Here is an 18,081-nt window from a genome sequence, read left to right on the forward strand (position 1 = left end):
CATCTCTTTACCTTTACTCACAGTTCCTGGGTCTGCTGTGGCTAATTAGTTGAGTGGGGTTTTAGGTTTGGTAATTAGGCGGAGGTAGGAGTGATGGGGGCTCAGGGAGTTGGGGAGTTGAGAGGGCCTGACTGACTTGCAAAGAAAGAAACTGGACTGTCTAGATCCTGGCAGCACCGAGCAGCCAGCCAGTGTCCCTTAGGTGCCTGGAGGTAGACTACCATCCCACACTAAAGAGGGTGATGTCTTTGTTATGTGCCACATATTCCAGCAAGAAGAAACTGTGAAAAAAAAGAGGATTTAGCAGGGAAAAAAAGGAACAAGAGGGAGACCTTTGAGAATTTTCCTACCCTGAATGTCAGCGTACAACAATAAAATCCGGCACCGCGCTGTTGTCTTGGATGGCAAATTAAAGTGGACTTGAGCGCTACAAAAAAAGTTGTGATCACCGCTAATTAATGTAAAGGTGGAAAAAAGAAGCAACGACTGAACATTTTTATTTCAAACGTAGAGTACATTTAACTTTATTGAGCTCGTGGCCACCATGGTCACAAGTGACAATTACTCCATAATTGCTGCATCAAAGTAAAGCACAAATAGCGAGGAAATATAACATAAGCAGACTGAGTGCACAGTGTTATACACTAAAGACTATATTTGGTTCTCTTCCATTAGCTTAAAGAAGTCAACTTTTAAAAGTCACACCAGAGTAAATATGACTGTAGTAGCAAAAATAGCCCTCAGTGTGCTTAATTTTCATGGATTCAGCTTGTTATTTCTGAATGTTTTCTCCTTAAATGTTACATAGTAGCTGTTGTAGTAAATGTAAAATAAAACTACAATCTTATGCCATCTGAAATGCTACACAGTAGCTAGTACACAAGGTAAATTCCTGGGAATAGATGGCGATCCAATGGAGGCAACACATTCAACTTTTTCCAATGTTATAAATTCCTATGCAATCAGTTTGATAATACTTGCGATAATCAGTATATTACATTTGCATTGCATGCATTACAATGTCATCCGCATTCACATTAAAGGGAAAATGAAGTTTACCCTTCATTCCTTCCATGTACATCACCTATTTAAGTTTGTGTGTTAGTGTTTGTCCCTTCTGAGGAGCAGCAACAAAACTAAAATGAGAGAGACACTTAGCATGATTTCTAATTTCTTGATTTTTTTCTCCTTTCTTTCACCACCTCACAGCAGCCGGTGAATACTTTTCTAGAAGACCTTCACCATCTTTAATGTCTTGTTTACACTCTGCAGTTCCAGGTTGCTTCAATACGATGCCAGTTAGCAGCCTAGGACTGCAACACAATCCAATTAAATAAAGAGTGTTGTCTCTCCAGGTTCCTGTGTTCTCTAATTGGGGCTGTGACTGCTCACTAATCAGTGGAGGTACAGGTAGGCCCCGGAGGACGGCGAGACAGGGCCTCTCCTGTTAATTGAAGAGATGCTACACCCGGCCTCCTCCTTCTCCTCATAGTCCAACATGGATGCACAGGAGTACTGACGCATGCTAAATTCGTCTACGCACCCACGTGCATCATCACTCCTCTCACCTTTTGTGTGGCCGGCATGTAAGAGCTTGCTTTTCTTTTTTCATTTTAACTCCTGAGCAAGCAGTGGTGTTAAGAGGTGACTGGCAGTCATTTAAAGTGTGTTTGCTCTCTTGGTCACTTACGCCTATGCAATTCCCAGTACTTCCATTTCTGCTTTAATTATATCCATAAAAAATCTTTAAAAACATTTTTTTAAACTGTGCAATCAAAGTTGAACTTTCATGGGTAAAAAATTGTTTTTATTCTGACCCGAGAGGCTTTAGATCACAGATGTGGTGCTTTAAATACTGAATAAATGAGTGCAAAAACGTCACATCCGTGATTTAAGTAAATAATTTTTAACCTAAATTTGTAAGAGCAAGCTACACAAAAACATGGCAAGCATCGACTAGCGTGAGTCATCCAACTCCAACTGTAACAGAAACAATGATTAACATGCACACATATTTTTAAGCAGCTAAAAATAGTTGTTTTTTTAAAAAAAACCTAACAGCTACTCGGAAAATTGAAAATAACCGTGCACGTAAGACATTACGGGCCTGACTCAAAGCAACAAACATACCTACGGTGTCTCTTGCTGACACAGGCTGTGGCGTACGTGTGAGTGACTTTGAGAGGTGTTCTGACTTGCTCCACTACGGATTCAGAACCGCCTTGGCCTGGTGTGTTTCTGATTTCCTGCACCGTCTGGTGAAGGTAGCAGCTTTGCATGCTGGGGTCACACCTGTAACGTATTTCACACTGGGTTATATTTTGAGTAGCCACCTGGATGAGGAAATAACGTGTTCACGGTGCATGAAGACTACAGCCATCCCTGCCAGGTAGGAACAGGTGTTTGTTTAAAATGACACACAGTGCAGTAATCCAACACGGACTGTTATAAGCATCTCTTGTCCATTTCCTGCTTTTGGAGTGGTTTAACAGTACACTGCTGAAGTTGGGACTCTGAAAACTTTTTTTAAGCTCAATAAGGCTTTCAAAGTTGAAAGAAACACTAAAGTTTTATCTTTGGGTTTTATAAAAATGAGTGCAATGTGATTAAACTTTAAATGGTATTTTTTAAGACTTTGTTGTTTCAAAAAGCCAAATTAAATTCAAAAAAATGGAAATGGAAAAAAAAAAACGTGTCAAAGGGCATATCGCAGAGCATTCACTATGAGTGATTTTTTTTTTTTTTTTTACTCACAGTGGAAGAAAATAATGACATTTTCTAGCCCAACTCCTGGTTAGCTGGACTAATTTTTTTTTTATTATGTGCAGCTTCGGGGCATGTGAATGAAAAGATTGATTGTGTGAATGCCGTTTCTGTCAGCCACAAACAGGCAATGAAATGCCAAGCACACCTGGAGCAGCACTCACTTTTGACAAGCACATACCAATGTAAGGCCCTATTAGAAAAACAATGAAGTCTATCATAAAACATTTATGGTAGATAAAGTGCTCGAGAGCGCCAAAAGCAAGCGCATTATGGCAGCAGGTCTAACATGATTTCGGAGGTGGACGGAAGGTGTGGGGGAGGTGAAAAAAACCTTAGCTTTTGTTTCCGAGTTTCAATATGTGGTGACTTTTGATTAGCACACACTTATTTAAAACTTTAAATATTTTATATTAAATTCTGTGCTGAATATATTCACGACTGAGTGCATGTGCACATAAAAAAGCAAAAACAACCCCAAAGCACTTTCCAAAGTTGCTGTATGTTTATTCATGACATTATTTTTAGTTACTGGGCTGTATCATAAGTCATTTTACAAAAATAAAGAGCTTTTCCGTGGTTAAAAATCCTTCATTAAACTATACATATATATATATTACTGATTGAATCATTGTAATTTTAAGTATGATTTCTTAAGTGCATCTACAATCAGTTAAATCACAGCTTGCTATTACTAACAGACGGTGGTGCCACTTCCACCACGACTTTGCCCAGGTTTCTCCCTGCATACATGTAGTCCACTGCCCGGAAAACCGCATCCAAGCCTACAAATTTCCCCTCCTCTGCCAAATCACCGCAATCCACCTCACACACTAGCTTCCCTTTGGCAAACATCTGAATCATGCTACTCAGAGCCTCCCTGTAGTCACCTAAGAAGTGGGGCAAGAAGAAACCCCGAATGCTGGCCGACTTCTGGAGTAGCTTGACTGGTAGCGTTCCTCCTTTGAAAGGTGGGATCCCTGAAGCGCTCTGGTACCCTGAGATGAAGCCAATCACTATCAGCCGGCCTTTATTGGCCAGACTGTTTACTGCGAGCTCTAAGACGCTCCCTCCGACTGACTCATAGACCACGTCTATGCCTTGTGGATACTCTTTCCTCAGGGTCTTAGCCAAGTCTTCAGCGGTGTAGTTGATCGGCCTGTCGCAGCCGATGGATTTGAGGAAACCGGCTTTCTCGTTGGTCGAGCAGGTCCCAATGACATGGCAACCAGCCTGCTTGGCAAACTGCACAGCAAACTGTCCCGTTCCTCCTGCGGCCGCCGTGACCAGGACAGTCTCACCTTTAGCCAGGTCGCCCAGACGTTTTAAGGCTATATAAGCCGTGGCGCCGCTGACCAAAAGGGTGAGGAACTCTGGCTTCACCGCAGGAACAGGCACAGCTTCCTTGGCTGGGACCACCGTGTACTCGGCAAACGCGCCACTGCCGAAGTAGGCCACAGTATCCCCGACGGTGTAGCGGGAGCTCGCGCTAAGGCCAAGGCCGACAACCTCCCCAATGCCCTCAAAACCTGCATCAAAGGGAGGCTTCACCGAAGGGTCGTAACGGCCCGCTGAGTAATTAATGTCTGAGGCGTTGATTCCCACAAAACTGAAACACAAGAGAAAAATAATTGAGGATTAAAAGTTAGGGAAATAAACCTGCTACATCAGCATGTGCTGAGCAAAATGGATACATTAACATTGCATTTCAGTTAACGGGGTTTTATGCGGTTATTAGCGTAAGCACATATTTCCTGAAATCCTGTATGAAGGTCAACTTCCTTGTTGTGCAGACGGGCGCGCACAGGGCCAAAACACTTTGGTTTGTTTTGGCAATGAGTTATTTTTTCTCTTTTCCTTCTCTTTGCTCGGAAAGAAAAGTCCTGCACTGACAGGGAAAGGTTTGTATCACAAAACGCATTGCATGATGTCATGATTCATTGTCTTCAGAGACACCCACAACAAACTGCACTTTAAAAAAAAATAAAAATTCAGATAGCTGCTTCTTGCCTCAACATGAAGACGGTTGTTTTCATCTTACTTTTGTAACATGCTGGAAACAAATATGTGAGAAAGGAACGTATAAATAAATCATTTACTGTCTTTTAGAGCGGCACGCACGCTGTGCCTCATTACCGTGCATGTCACACGTGTACTTTGAGCTCCCAGATAATGCTTCTGTGGTTTATAGATGGGTGGCGACGATATAACAAAACGCCTTGGTTTGACTTCTTCACATCTATGGAATCAGTTTCCTCGCAGCGACGTATTATTTTATTATCAAAAAAGGTACAAACTGTTTGCATGTGCATAAACTAGCAAGGCGTCTGAGTTTAAATAACACTCCAAATTAGCAGGGGATCTGTAACAATAAAGTCTCAGTCTGTGCAAGCCTAAGCCCTGGAAAAACTTTTCAAACAGGTAACACAGGTTTGGCCAAAATGCTCTGTTAAATGATAGCAAGCCTAATAATTTGACACTGGTTCCACTGAAATTACAAAATAAGATACAGTGTATTGATAAACGCTATACTTGGGGATAAAAAATAAATCTCTTATTTATGTCTCTCAAGAATTAATGAAAGTCCAGAAAACTACAAAAACTCACATCTTGCAATTTTATACGACTTATCTTTTGCATGTGCGTGACCAAATTTTTGTGCACATGTGGCTCAGATAAGATGCTGAGGGACACCTGGACTCTTGGAAGTGAAGGGTTTTAGTACATGTAAAAAAAATGTCTGCACGCATTTATTTTTAAAATTTACTATATATATATATATATATATATATATGTGTGTGTGTGTGTGTGTGTATATGTGCGTGTGCATATATATATATATATATATATATACATATACACACACACACACGCACATATACACACACACACACACACACACATATATATATATATATATATATATATATATATATATATATATATATATAAAAACCTCAGTCTCTTCTTTTCACTGCAGCTATGATTTTTTTTTTTAAATAAAAACCGCTCACAATCTTCTGTATTTTATATTCCTTTAAAATTTCTCTTACACCGTGCAAAACGGGACAAAGTGTTCTCTGGTTTACTTTCCCCTGTCAGTTAAAACATTTTCCCATGACTGTGATGCATCACTGACACAGACGACACAGACGACCCAGACGGTCAAGGGTCTCGGTGCACCAAGCGACTGTCTTACAAGCTAATAAGATCCTAATGTTGTACGTTTTACACTCAGTCTCGGGGAGGACTGTATTTTATTGGCAGTAAATACAACAGTAAACCCCGAGGTGGACTGATGTAAAGCTGACTTAACATTAAAAACTACATAAGGCGCACACAGCCAGCAATGTTGTAGGAACCTGAAAGCAGAGTGAGGTGGAATCAGAAATTTATGCAGAAATTCAACTATTAAAAAAAAAAAGCATTAATGTATGTTTTTTGGCTTTAATTTCATTTATCTGTTACTGTAATAATGTCGACTCTGTTCACGCACAACAGAGCCCGTACAACAGACTCCTGGATCCACTCTGCCTTCTGCTGCTGTGAATGAAAGAAATGATGCTGCAATTCCAGCGCCGTGTAGCACTCCCATCGCCTTCTCCATCATCTCCATCTCTTGATGCCAGCCTGAGCCCCCCCATGACTTTCTGTTTGCAGGTTGGTGACGTAGAGAGACAGGACAGAGAGAGAGAGAGGGAGAGAGAGAGAGAGAGAGAGAGAGAGAGCAGGGGAGAGAGAGCGATAGAAGAGAGAGAGAGATGCCGAGATGGATTGATAGACAAATGCAGAGAGGGCGGAACTTGGAATTACAGTACAGCGCTTATTCCTCACGTATTTTTCCATCTTGTGGCGATGATGATGATGATGATGATGATAATGATGAGGGTGATCGCAGGTGCTGGACATGGGTGATTCGAGGTAAGCGGAGCCGTTTAATAACTTCTCAACAATCTCCTGACAGATCGGCATTTTAAAAAAAGAAAAAGAAAGAAAAGAAAGAAGACGCTTCGGGTCACCTAACGCTTTCCCGACCGACAGAAAAACAGAGTCCGTGTGTTCCCACCGTCACCAAAATTAACTTACCGATTTCTGACCAGCAAGTCCGCGTCTCCGGGTGTCGGAACGGCCACGGTTTGCGTAGAAACGGCCTCTCTGAAATTCGGGCTGAGCTTGGTGACTACCAGCTTTTTCATACTGCTCGCTATGGAGGATCCTTTAAAATCCATGAAGTGCGCCGAGTAGGACATATCTACGATGAACCGCCTCGCAGCCAGATGAACTCCTGAAAGTGTGTCGGTGCCTCTGCGCCCCCCGTAGATTAGCGGTAGTGCTCTCCTGCCGTTTCTCGCCAACAGCGCCCTGGACATGATTCCGAAATGTGACAAAGTTCACGACCAAACTTGACGCGTGCTCGTGCCTGTGATTAGGTCGATCAGGTGCCATTAGCCTGCACCACAAGCCTCCCCTCTGCACACGCACGGCGTGCAGGCCAGGCCCGGGCCAGGCTGAGCCGAGCCAAACGAGCTTTTAGACCAAAAATAAAAAAAACAGGGGGGGAGAAAAAAAGCGCGATGCGTCGTAGCGTGACTCTTACGCAAAGCAAACAAGCGGGGGATCGAGTTTAGGATTAAAACATTGCACTGGTGCAGCCCCAGCGTGGAGCACAGCAGCGCCTCAGACTTGTCGTCGGGAGTCCCTCCCCTTCCCGGACACAACACTCACTTCCTACTAAGGTGAAACAAATCAATCCTCGTCTCCCCACACAGGCTATCCTCAGCCGTTTCACTCCCACGAAAAGAACGCCAACCCATCGGATCTTTTCCCAACACCTACAAATAACAACAAAAATCACGGTCCGAGCGTGCACTACGACTGCGCTCCCGTTTGACTGGCGCCTTTCCCCCCTTTTCTTCCTAATACTAAATGTTTTGAGCGTCATAGGGAGATGTTTCTGCCCACACTACACCTGTAACCAAAAAGCTCCCACAGGCGATTTGTGAAAGTGTCTTGTTTTCATCTCATTCCATTATTTGTTTCTTTATTTATTTTGCCTGCTCCTTCCATGCAGCTGTGTTATCGTCTGTTGTCATCTGACTGTCATTTTTCTGGAAGGATCTATTCTTAACAGAGCTGCCGGAGCGCACTGGGGGACATTAAAGCGTCAGCGGAGCAAGAGTCGTGCCCTAACTCGTGCCGTGTCACTACCAGGCGATCTTAAGATGTCACCTGGGTTGCAAAAAGCTCAGACTTAAGTAGTGAGCCTTGTTGTTTTTGATAGTTTGCAAGAGGCATTGGGATAAGTTTGGTTTTGTTAGCTGATCTCGCAGTAAGTTTTGAGAGGATCATATCCTTTTGTCGGAGGTTTGGCTTCTTTTTTAAGCAAAGGGAGAAGGAGAGAGAGAGAGAGAGAGAGAGAGAGGGGGAAAACAAGACAATTAAAAAGATTGACAGGTAGGCTCCTCTGTCAGGGGTGACGCTTGTGGAGAGGGGAGGAGTAAAAATGTAGCAGGAAAAGCCACTCGATGCGTCTGTCTATCAGTTGAGACTGTCTGAAACAGCTTCTGGATCCGCCGCGTTCCCATTTTTTTCTTTTTTTTGAGAGACCGCGGATCAGTCCCTGGAGTTTTTGCCCCCCGTCTTGTTTTTTTTTTTGGGCTTTTTCAAGAGACAAATATTTTAGTCCATGTCGATCTGATCTGTTGTTGGCGAAGCTTGGATGCGCCTGCGTCTTGTTTCCCCTCTCTCTCAAGTGATATCCTCTCCACCGCATCAACCAACCCTCCAAAAAAAAAAAACCAAAAAAAAAAACCCGACTCTGTCCAACATGCGATCAGATGAGCGGTGAAAATCATTTCCACGACTCTTAAAACGTAAGTACAAGAGAAAGCCTACTCGTCTCCATTTATTTTATTTAATTATTTTCCCCCTTCTGTGGGAGAGAAAGAGGGCAGAAGGGGAGGGAGGAAAAAAGTCTCCGCCGGACTGGTGAGGCTGGATCCGGGCTGAGGTGGCGTGGTGGTGACGGGATTGACATTAACCCATCTAATGCCTGTCTATCTCTCTTCTCCTTTCCCATTCTCTCTCTTTCAGGTCTGTGGCAAAAGAACGGAAGGAAACACAAGGATACATTACTTATCAGAGGTGTGCACTCGGGACTTATTTGTTTGGTTACCGCCAGAAATCTCTTTCTTTTCTTTTTTCTTTTTAGTTTTGGTGTGCGTAAAAGGCGCAGCAAACTATCGTCCCCCTCCAAACAGCACTGGAGATTAGGGGGATTTTTTTTGTTTTTCCCCCAAAGGGAGTGAACCGAAAACTTGGGTTTTAAGGTGCTGTTTTTTTTTTTTTGCTTCTTTTCGTACTCTGCCACGAGAGAGATGAAGGAAGATGATTTTTAATGGAAGTGAAGGTGTCAGGAGCTGGCCGAATCCCTTCGTAATTTTTGAGCTCAGTCTCGCTGAAGCCGACCCAGCTATCACATCCAAAAAAGAGCAGCCGGTTTGAAGAGACATTCTCAGCTCAGAGATCAACAACACCCCTCCCCCGAAAAACGGGATGATTTTTCAAAACTGATAAGACTCCATTTGTTTGTAATTCCTGCATGAGAAGTACCGTGGAACGCGACGGTCACTATGCCGAGGAGAAAGCAGCAAGAGCCGCGGCGATCAGCAGGTATAACCCGCCCCTCCATTACGACCATTTCCCATCCCAGTAACCAACTAGTTTTTATTTCCAAGTGCCAATTGGAAGTCTCTCCTTCCACCTTTTTTTTCTTTAGCAGGACTGCATGCTGCGATTTATTACTATTATTATTATTATTTTACAACTTATGGTTTAAATCAATTTATTTGTGTTAATAACACAGCGCACAACTCACCCCTGGACACACTGTTGTGTTTAAAATGTATCTAATTGCGCAAATGACGCACGTATCTGCGCAATGCCACTTTGAGATTTTTTTTTAAATCCTCCGGTGCCAGGAAAGTTCTATTAAGAATGGTGAGATAAACTAAATGGCATGTTATGGGGATAAAAGGGAGTTTTTGAGGTTCAAGAGTGAGTAATGATGAATAATTGACTGGGAAAGAAAGGGGGGAGAAAAACGGGCGAGAGCTGGTTTTTCCTTTCTTTTTTATTTTATTAGAGGATTGCCACCCTTGATTTGATGCGTGATTGATCGTCTGTCATGTGGCAGTCTTTGATCTATTCATCCCTGATAAACATCAATAAATCCCTCCATGAAGACAAGCATGCTTCTGGTAGCCACTCAAATGCACAACCCTGCTTTTAACCAGGAACTGAAAAGCAAAGACAAAAAGGAAGAAAAAGAAAAAAGGATAAAGAAGAAAGTTGGGAATTGTGGTTGAAAAAATCACCTTATTTCTTCAAATGTGTATGCACAGAAAGCAGATGAAAGCACTGTGTGTATGTTCAATTGCAAGAAATTCCCCAACACTCTTTAAAAAGAACAGGTATTTGAATTCTCCTCCTCTTCCTATATATTCTTAGATGAAAATATGGAAGGTTCTGGCTGTCCTCGTCCGAAATATTCCTCCCTTATTCGCTGCAAGAATCAGCCCACAGCTGAGGTCCACTGCTGGATATGATTTTTATAATGTGACCAACTGATAAAACCAGGTGTTGGCAGAGGACCGACAAGGTTGACTTCTAGTGGTTTGGATGTGGACTCCCCCTTTTTCCTCTTGTCTCCCTGCAGCCTTTAAACAAATGTAAATGAGTGACAGGGGTTTCTACCTCTGTGCTAATGAGGCCGAGCCTTTGAAGTTAGGCATTAACAACTGGAGTGAACAAAAGACAGTTACAGAATTTTAAAGAGATTTTGAAATATGAGGTGCAAAGCGGGTCGAACAGGAGGGCCAGCCGACGAAGACTTTGAACTCAGCAGGTTTTATCATTTTAAACAGAGAGCTTGCGATGATGAAGATGATGGTGGTGGTGATGATGAGGATGAGGAGGAGGATGAGAAGGAGTGTAGGACGGATGAACATTCAACCGGTGCTCGCTGTTAACTTCGCCTTTTCTCGTTTGCCTTTGTGGCAACCTGTAATATGTTTTCTGGCCCACACCGCGAAGCAAGAATCGAGTTTTATATACCGAGTCTCGCTGTACCTTTCTGCATTTGTGTGTGTGAGACGGAGAGAACAGTCACCGCTGTTGCTTTGGCAAAATATCCCCCTGGAAAAGGTTGGCCACGATGGGAGCAGAGGGACTCCCGTTAGGTTTCTGCATGTAGATGGAGGCATGAAAAACATGACATCTCTGTGACCCCTCCCTTCCCCTCCTTTCTCCTGCCACACACACACCACACACACATACACACAAACCATTGATCCATTACAACGTCCACTGAGTGCCATGCACATCATGGGTTGTAATGGTCAATCACAGCTTGGCAAACGGGATGTTTTCCATTCTTTCACGAACACGATGGCCGGTCAGAGATAACGCCCTCCACTCCACGCTTCCAGAAGCGACTGACTAACACGCAATCACGCTGATACGCATGCACACACCGACTTACACACCAGGCTAGCCCGATGCTCCACTGGGAGCTCGTACTGACCTGTGGCTTCCTCTGTGTGCTACTGCTCAAAGAGGAAATAGCTCATAGTGGGACTAGGCATGGAAATCAGGAGTCAGACAATTAAAACAACAATAGCAGACTTGTGTGGACGGCCTATTTTTTTCATTCTCACTTTGTAAAGCTTGTGGAGACTTTTATTAGGTGCGTTATGTTTCGAGGCCGCACCATGCAAAGTTATATTTTGCAAATCAGAAACAGCAAAAGATTTTCTTAACAGTTTCGTTTCTTTGAGTTACATAATCAGATGTGCACATTTCCCTGTTAATTTTCATACACAGTGCACTTCTTAGGCAGCTTCTTGGCAAAGAATTTTCGGGTTGCTTGAGCTTCTCATGTTAAAACTTTTCTTTGATCAGGTTGTTAATCGATTGCTTTATTTTGCAGTAAATTTTACAATTTCCGCAATTTTTTTTTAAACAATAAATTTTGTGTTTTGTTTTGCTTTTAAGAAAATTATCACAGGATTTCTTAGGATCATTTTGAAGTATCTGCATGTGTGTGTGTGTGTGTGTGTGTGTGTGTGTGTGTGACACTGCTGTTTAGATGACAAAAAACCCCATTAATGACATATTCCACCGATGGAATGAAAACGCAGCACTCGTTGTCATGCTTCCTGTTGCTTTATAATTTTCATCAGGAAATTCACACGCAGGAATTCCAGAACATGGAAACCAAGATGTGAAGAAACTTTGCAAACCTGAATCAGCAAGTTTGTGAAACTATATATATACACACACACCCTGGTGTTCTTGTTTGTGCAAAGATGGATGTTGTGCATTACTACGTGCACCTCGTACAGTCGATGCCTTGATTTAAAGGTAAAGAGGCCAGGAGGAAAAACCAAAAAAAGTAAAGGACAGAAAGCAGTGACGCCGCCTTTCATGGTAGGCAGGCTTGCATAGTCTTACATGAGGAAGACGAGGGAAAAGAGACGACGAGATAGTCGCTCTTGTTCCGTTGCATGATGGTTAATTATAAGAGAAACGGTGTGTGTGTGTATAGAGTGGGGAAGGGGTGGTGGTGGTGGGGGTAAGGTTGCATCCCGTTGGCTTCATTAGAGAGAGCCCTAATTATCTGTGGAGCTGATGGATTTGTGACAGGCCCTAACGATTAATGCTGACAAATTCAGTAAGGTGTCAAGTCCACAGCTGCCTTGATGTAATCAAGTTGATATTATACAGTCCCCATAGCCCCTAGTGCAGCACCAACTCAATTTGCCTGTGCAGGTGACAAATGGACTTTGCTACCTGACTAATCACATCAGGAGACAATGCCAGTTAATGACCTCAGTAAGGCCCCCCCCCCCCACCCATACACACACACACATACGCCCCCATCCTCAACACCTCCTATAACCTTGCAATAAGCGAGCCAGACCAGCCACACCACATTGCAGCCTATCCCTCTGTTCTCTGCTAATTTTCTGCTTGTCCCATTGTTTTTATTTTCATTAGAATTCTTTCGGTTACGCCGAAAATCGTTTTCGGGTTGTTTTTAAAAAAATTACATTGCATTTTTCGTGAAGTTTCCTCTTATTTTCTGCTGTAATTTTCTCAGTGGAAATTTCTCAACTCTTGCGAGAGCTTTATTTATTTTTGTATTAATGACACGGCTGAGGCCTGTTCTAACCGCCTGATGCATCAGCGCTCCAGAGTAATCCCGGGAACCATTTTTAAAAATCTCGACGTTCTGTTGAAGTTTTCACACTTTTGCATGTGTTGCGGCCCCACCAGCTCCACCACCCCCACCCTTGCCAGTAAATCACTGCCACTTCATAGAACGGCCTCCTCGTACTTTGGCTGAACGTTCTCCCAGCTCGGTGTTGTAGCCGCCCGCCTCGCTGAAGGCCTCCAGTTTATTCCGAGCTGGAGAATCACAGTGCCCGGGGATTAATGATTTTGCATGCCCGGGGTAGCTAAGATTACACAGCGACCTTTGTGCTCTTACTTGACGATGCTGTTATGTGATATTCTCCCCTCGAAATAATCAGCACGCTGAGATTTATGTGGCACCCCCCTCCACACACACACACACACACACACACACACACACACACACACACACACACACACACACACACACAGACATCAACTCACCCTTCTGTCTGCACCGGTGTCCTGAGGAATACTGCACTGCATAGGCTCTAGGTGTGTGTGTGTGTGTGTGTGTGTGTGTGTGTGTGTGTGTGTGTGTGTGTGTGTGTGTGCATTTTATTGAAAAAACTCAGTGTTGCCAGATTTGAATACCCCCCCCCCCCCCCCTCCGAGAATTAGAACAGTCTTGTTTTGATGAAAAGTTGATTTTTTTCAAGAAAGGAACTAGTGTCTCGCTTGAAAGTTGGAAGGCTTAACTTCCGATGGCTCAAAGGCTGCACAGCTTCTGAGAAATGAGAAGTTTATGTTAGATTTGGATGAAAAAAGGAGGAAAAAAAAAAAGAAGTGTGTGCATGTTTGTGTGAGTGTGTAAGAGGAGGAAAGGGAGAGAGATGAGGTGAGAGTGTGTGTGTGTGTGAGCTTGTAGCTTAGCACTGACCGGTGTTAGTTTTCCTGGAATGAATAACTCCAACGAGTGTAACGGTAACCACGCCATGTTAGTCATCCTTTTTAGCGTGGCCTGCCCCTCTGCCCCCCCCCCCCCAACCCCCCACATCACTGCAAGAGCAGGAAAACAAGCTCCAAGAGCAGCGCCATGTTTCTCATATCTCAACTGTTATATCTCTGCACTATTCCCAGTCAAAAAGGAGGGATATCAGACAGAGCGGGAACACTTATCGATCCACCGCAGCCTTGTTTCATCTCAGCCCCAACACACACACACACACACCTCGCATGTACTGTATGTTTTCTGGCCATTCTATTTAGCCCGGTGTGTGCGGACTCAGCTAGAGGTTACACTAATTGGAGCGGTGGCGTCGTTAGCAGGTGGCATCGATCGACTTCGTCAATAGCCACTTTTGCTCCTGCGCCACCCTCCCAAACTAGCAGTTAAATTTACATCTGGGATTTGAGCCAGTCAGAGGTCAAACTTGCTCAGCTCGCTCTTCTAATGCCTCGAGTCACCACGAGTGCCCCTGGTGTTTGTGTGTGTGTCTGTGTGTGGTATTAGTTTCTTACATGGTTTAGTTTCATTTATCATCCTTGTAATTCTTTTGCATGAATGTGCAAATATTAGTTGTGTAAACATTACCAAAACGGTTTCAAGATCAACAGGTTTGTTGAATGTTTTTTTTAAAAAAAATATGGATTATCAGGAATAACTAATTACAAGATAGATGATATTAGCAAACTTGTAACCATGTAGCTTTTGTGGTTCATATGGATAAAAGATAGATTTCACGCCATACCGCTAATGCCCCTCGTTGTCTTTTTTCTCTTTTTGATTCTTTTCGGGGCATTCACAGCAAAAACCTGCCCTCGGGGCACGCCGCTACCATCACTAGCAGTGTGTTGCCCTCGCTGCACTTTAAACACACACATGCACACCGTCAACCATAAACACAGACAGTCAGGCAGACGCGCGCACGTACACACACAAAAACGCACGTACACACCTACACCTAATGCTTAAGTGCAGCCAGCATGTCTCTGTGGGAGGTCATAATGGAGGTGGCTTAGCATGATGGGAAATCATATCATTAAAGAAGCCAGATGTGCTTTGTTGCCTGCCTTGCAGCACATAAAAACAGCAGCAAGTCATGGGATCCAAAAAAGAAGGAGGAAAAAAACCCGCTAGTCTGAGAAAATCAAGTCTGAAACAGATAGAAAGCAGCCCTCTGGGACTGGGCTGACAAGCAGTCTTATTCCTGACTGCCATAGAAAAACAATTTCCCCCCAAATAAAGAATTTTTGTTCTCATTTTTCAATGTTGCAGCAGCATAACAAACTCGTTTTCTTAACTTTCATGAAATTTCAGAAAGGACTCAAAGCTTTGATAAATGACTTGCTGTCGCCGTTATCAGCTCTCTGTTAAGTGTGCTTAATTACTATGTAATATTTGTGTTGTGCTGAGTAATTACAGTTTGTTAAGGGTCCACAGTAGGGATGTAAGACCTCCGAGCTCATTAATGAAAAAAAAAAAACTGTTGATATTTTGTGTGTGTGTTTTTTATTTATTTATTTTTTGCTTTCCTCTGGCACATAATTTGAGACATGAGGAGGATAAGAGGGGAAACGTTCAAGAGAAGTAGTCATGCAACATTTACAGCACAAAAATTGACATCTTAAATTTTCTTAAGTAAAGTATTACATTTGCCGAGGGTAAATTTGCTCTCTTGATCAGTGCTGTGCCTCCTCGAGAGGCTATGGGAAAGTCTGCTAGAGCCAAATTTAACATGTTACTACTATCAATAAAAGATGAGCAATTACAGAATATTTTGTTTAATAAGTATTTGAATTCCTCGGCGCAGGAAAAAAACAAACAAAAAAAAAACATGTAGCTTACCCACTCATTACATCAGTTAGCAGGGGGAGTGAGAGGCAGCTCTTTGATGCCAACAAACAAACAAGACAAACGAGATGGGCCCACTACAGAAGAGCAAGAGCCCCATCCAGGGACACCCAACCCCTGTACACTCCTCCCTCTCCTCCCTCTCTTCTTCTCTATCTCCCTCTACCTCTCTCGCTCTCTCTCTTTGACTCTTTCACATATCTCCCCTCTCATTTTGCAGCACTCTGTCTCCCTTTATTTCTTGCTCTTTTACCCTCTCCAGCATGTTTCTCATCTCAACCCCGTCCCACCCACCCCTTTCCCTTCTGGATAAATACTCTTCTTTTTTCTTCTTCTTCTTCTTCTTCTTCTTCTTCTTCTTCTTCTTCTTCTTCTTCTTCTTCTTCTGCCAATCAAAAAGCAAAGAGAAAAAAGGAATTCTGGTGTTGGGGCTAAACAAAACCAAAAAAACAAAAAGGAAGCTGGCTGAAAAAATATATATTTTTCTTTTTTTTTAACTCCTCATTTTTCCCGTTGGTTGTACCTCGGCGGACAAACTTAGGTGGAGATTGTCAGGGTCGAATGACACGCTTAAAAGGAGGCAGCTGGGGGAGTGAAAGAGTTGAAAAGCGCGGTTTTTTTTTGTCTTTTAACAAATACTAAATTATCTCAGCATGGCTTAAATCCATACAGCAATGTAATGATTAAGTGTGGGGTTTTTTCCCCCCCTCTGTTATGGAGTGTGGGGGGGGGGGGGGGGGGGGGGGGGGGGTGGATGTGTGATGGTGTGATGACAGCGGTGGGCACCGATGTTTAGCCAAGCAGCAGCACCAAAGAAGATTGGCCGTGTGGGTGAAGCTCAAGAGAGGTGGATATTTAGGATAGGGAAGGGAGATGAAATCTGTGCGTGTGTGTTTGTGTATTTGCTGCATGGGGTGGAGTGGTGGGTGGTGGGTGGGGTGTAGCTTTTAGGATGGGCATTAAAGCTGACAGATGAACGGGACGATGGACAAATTCTCCCACAACAGCTGTGACTGCCGCCATTATCCTGACAGGTGTCAATTAAGAATTACTGCCTGGCCGGCCGAATTGCCCCTCCCGACTCACGCACATGTCCCTCCATCCCTACAACATTCCCCTCCAACGCTCTCCTCCGCTCCCCACCCCTTGTCCAGCTGTCGGTGTGTGAGAGAAATAACACTTTACCCTTGTCAGGGTTGTCACAGGCCCTGCAGCCCCTATTCTCTCCCCCTTTGAAACAGCAGCCAGCGGCAGGCACTCATTGATCAATAGCTCGCTGTATTAGCAATCACGGTGAAGCGAGTGTTGGGCGGATGGGTGGAAGGTCCGGTATTTTCCCCATTTTAACCTCGATCTGTAGGCCGGTTCGCACTCTGGTAGTTGAATAATACCAGAACGATGCAAAGACGGTAGGCGAAAGCAAAACTCTAGATCAAGCTCGCTATGCAGTTTGTTCCACAGGTTTAAAAAAAAGCATCTTCGTTTCATCCCTGGTGTGCGTCATACATACACAGTGTATGTTAAGTTCACCTTCTGCAAAACAGCAGCAGCTGCAGACTAACCTAACCGCTGGTTCTTCTTCCCTCCGTGTTCCTCGCGCTCTTGGCTAGCACGGGCCCATTTTTTATTCCACATTGTAAACTGGGGAGCTGAGGTCAGCGAGTGAGAAAATGAACAGTTGCCATTGCCCATCTTGAGGGCTTCCTTCCAGTAAACCCGCTGGCTGACAAACACATTTGAGTCGACAGGCTTCTAGCATTAAGGTGGAAAAAAAACAAACAACCCCCCCCCCCCCCAAAAAAACCCCTCAAATTTAAGTGGCGTGTGTTCCACATTTGCCATATTTTCTCAATTTTTAAGGGTTTAAATCAGTGCAGCGGCATGTAGGTCATTTCCCTCGGTAATTGGTAAAGTTTAATCGAAAGCATTATGTGCACAGGCTTCAGGCAGCCAAGTGGTGACTGCGCACAGTAAGTAGCAGAGCAGGAAACGCAAAGTTCAGTTTTACATTTGCCATTATTTCTAATTACATATCACCTAATTTACCGTTACATGCATATATATGAAGTTATTATACGCCTATGCGTAACACTGTTGACACTGCGTAGTTTACTGCTCGGCTTCTGTAATGTGCAGTTTTCAGCACCGGTGCAGAATAAACATGGGAAACTTCAGTCGGTTAAAGGAGGGAAGCAAAAACAGCAACGCGCAAGAAGCAACATGAGAGCGAGTGGCGAAGGCTCCCCAGGAATACGCAGATGGATTTG

The 18,081-nt window shown here is 43.6% G+C and overlaps 2 protein-coding genes across 4 annotated transcripts in view; one reads left to right on the plus strand and one right to left on the minus strand.

Annotated features, from left to right (window-relative positions):
• Positions 1-503: 503 nt before the first annotated feature.
• LOC101465132 (prostaglandin reductase-3) lies at positions 504-7,469 on the minus strand. 2 transcript variants are annotated; one of them, XM_004566807.3, is made up of 3 exons: positions 6,850-7,469; positions 3,654-4,372; positions 504-2,292 (listed from the first exon to the last, which is right to left on the minus strand). In XM_004566807.3, the coding sequence occupies exons 1-3, from the start codon at positions 7,131-7,133 to the stop codon at positions 2,204-2,206; spliced, it is 1,092 nt and encodes a 363-aa protein (XP_004566864.1). In that variant the 5' UTR covers positions 7,134-7,469; the 3' UTR covers positions 504-2,203. The 2 variants fall into 2 exon arrangements, with proteins under 2 accessions (XP_004566864.1, XP_004566863.1); XM_004566806.3 differs by lacking the exon at positions 504-2,292 and having other exon boundaries at positions 3,247-4,372; positions 6,850-7,466.
• The window catches only part of LOC101465705 (teashirt homolog 1), a 35,726-nt gene continuing 24,166 nt past the window's right edge, over positions 6,522-18,081 (plus strand). Inside the window, exons 1-2 of one of the 2 annotated variants that reach the window (XM_004566809.6) lie at positions 6,522-6,684; positions 8,857-9,435. In XM_004566809.6, the coding sequence (XP_004566866.1) occupies positions 9,396-9,435 (40 nt within the window). In that variant the 5' untranslated portion in view covers positions 6,522-6,684; positions 8,857-9,395. Of the gene's footprint in view, positions 6,685-8,095; positions 8,637-8,856; positions 9,436-18,081 lie in introns of those variants that run through there. The other variant, XM_004566808.4, reaches the window with a different exon arrangement.

Source organism: Maylandia zebra, linkage group LG11, assembly GCF_041146795.1.
Source record: "Maylandia zebra isolate NMK-2024a linkage group LG11, Mzebra_GT3a, whole genome shotgun sequence".
Classification (NCBI taxonomy): domain Eukaryota; kingdom Metazoa; phylum Chordata; class Actinopteri; order Cichliformes; family Cichlidae; genus Maylandia; species Maylandia zebra.

Excerpts from the sequence above, each read along its gene's own strand:
- LOC101465132 (XM_004566806.3), bottom strand. The coding sequence starts at position 7,133 with ATGTCCAGGGCGCTGTTGGCGAGAAACGGCAGGAGAGCACTACCGCTA. Across the intron at positions 4,373-6,849 it reads GACTTGCTGGTCAGAAATCG|TTTTGTGGGAATCAACGCCT; the intron begins GTAAGTTAATTT and ends CTTGTGTTTCAG.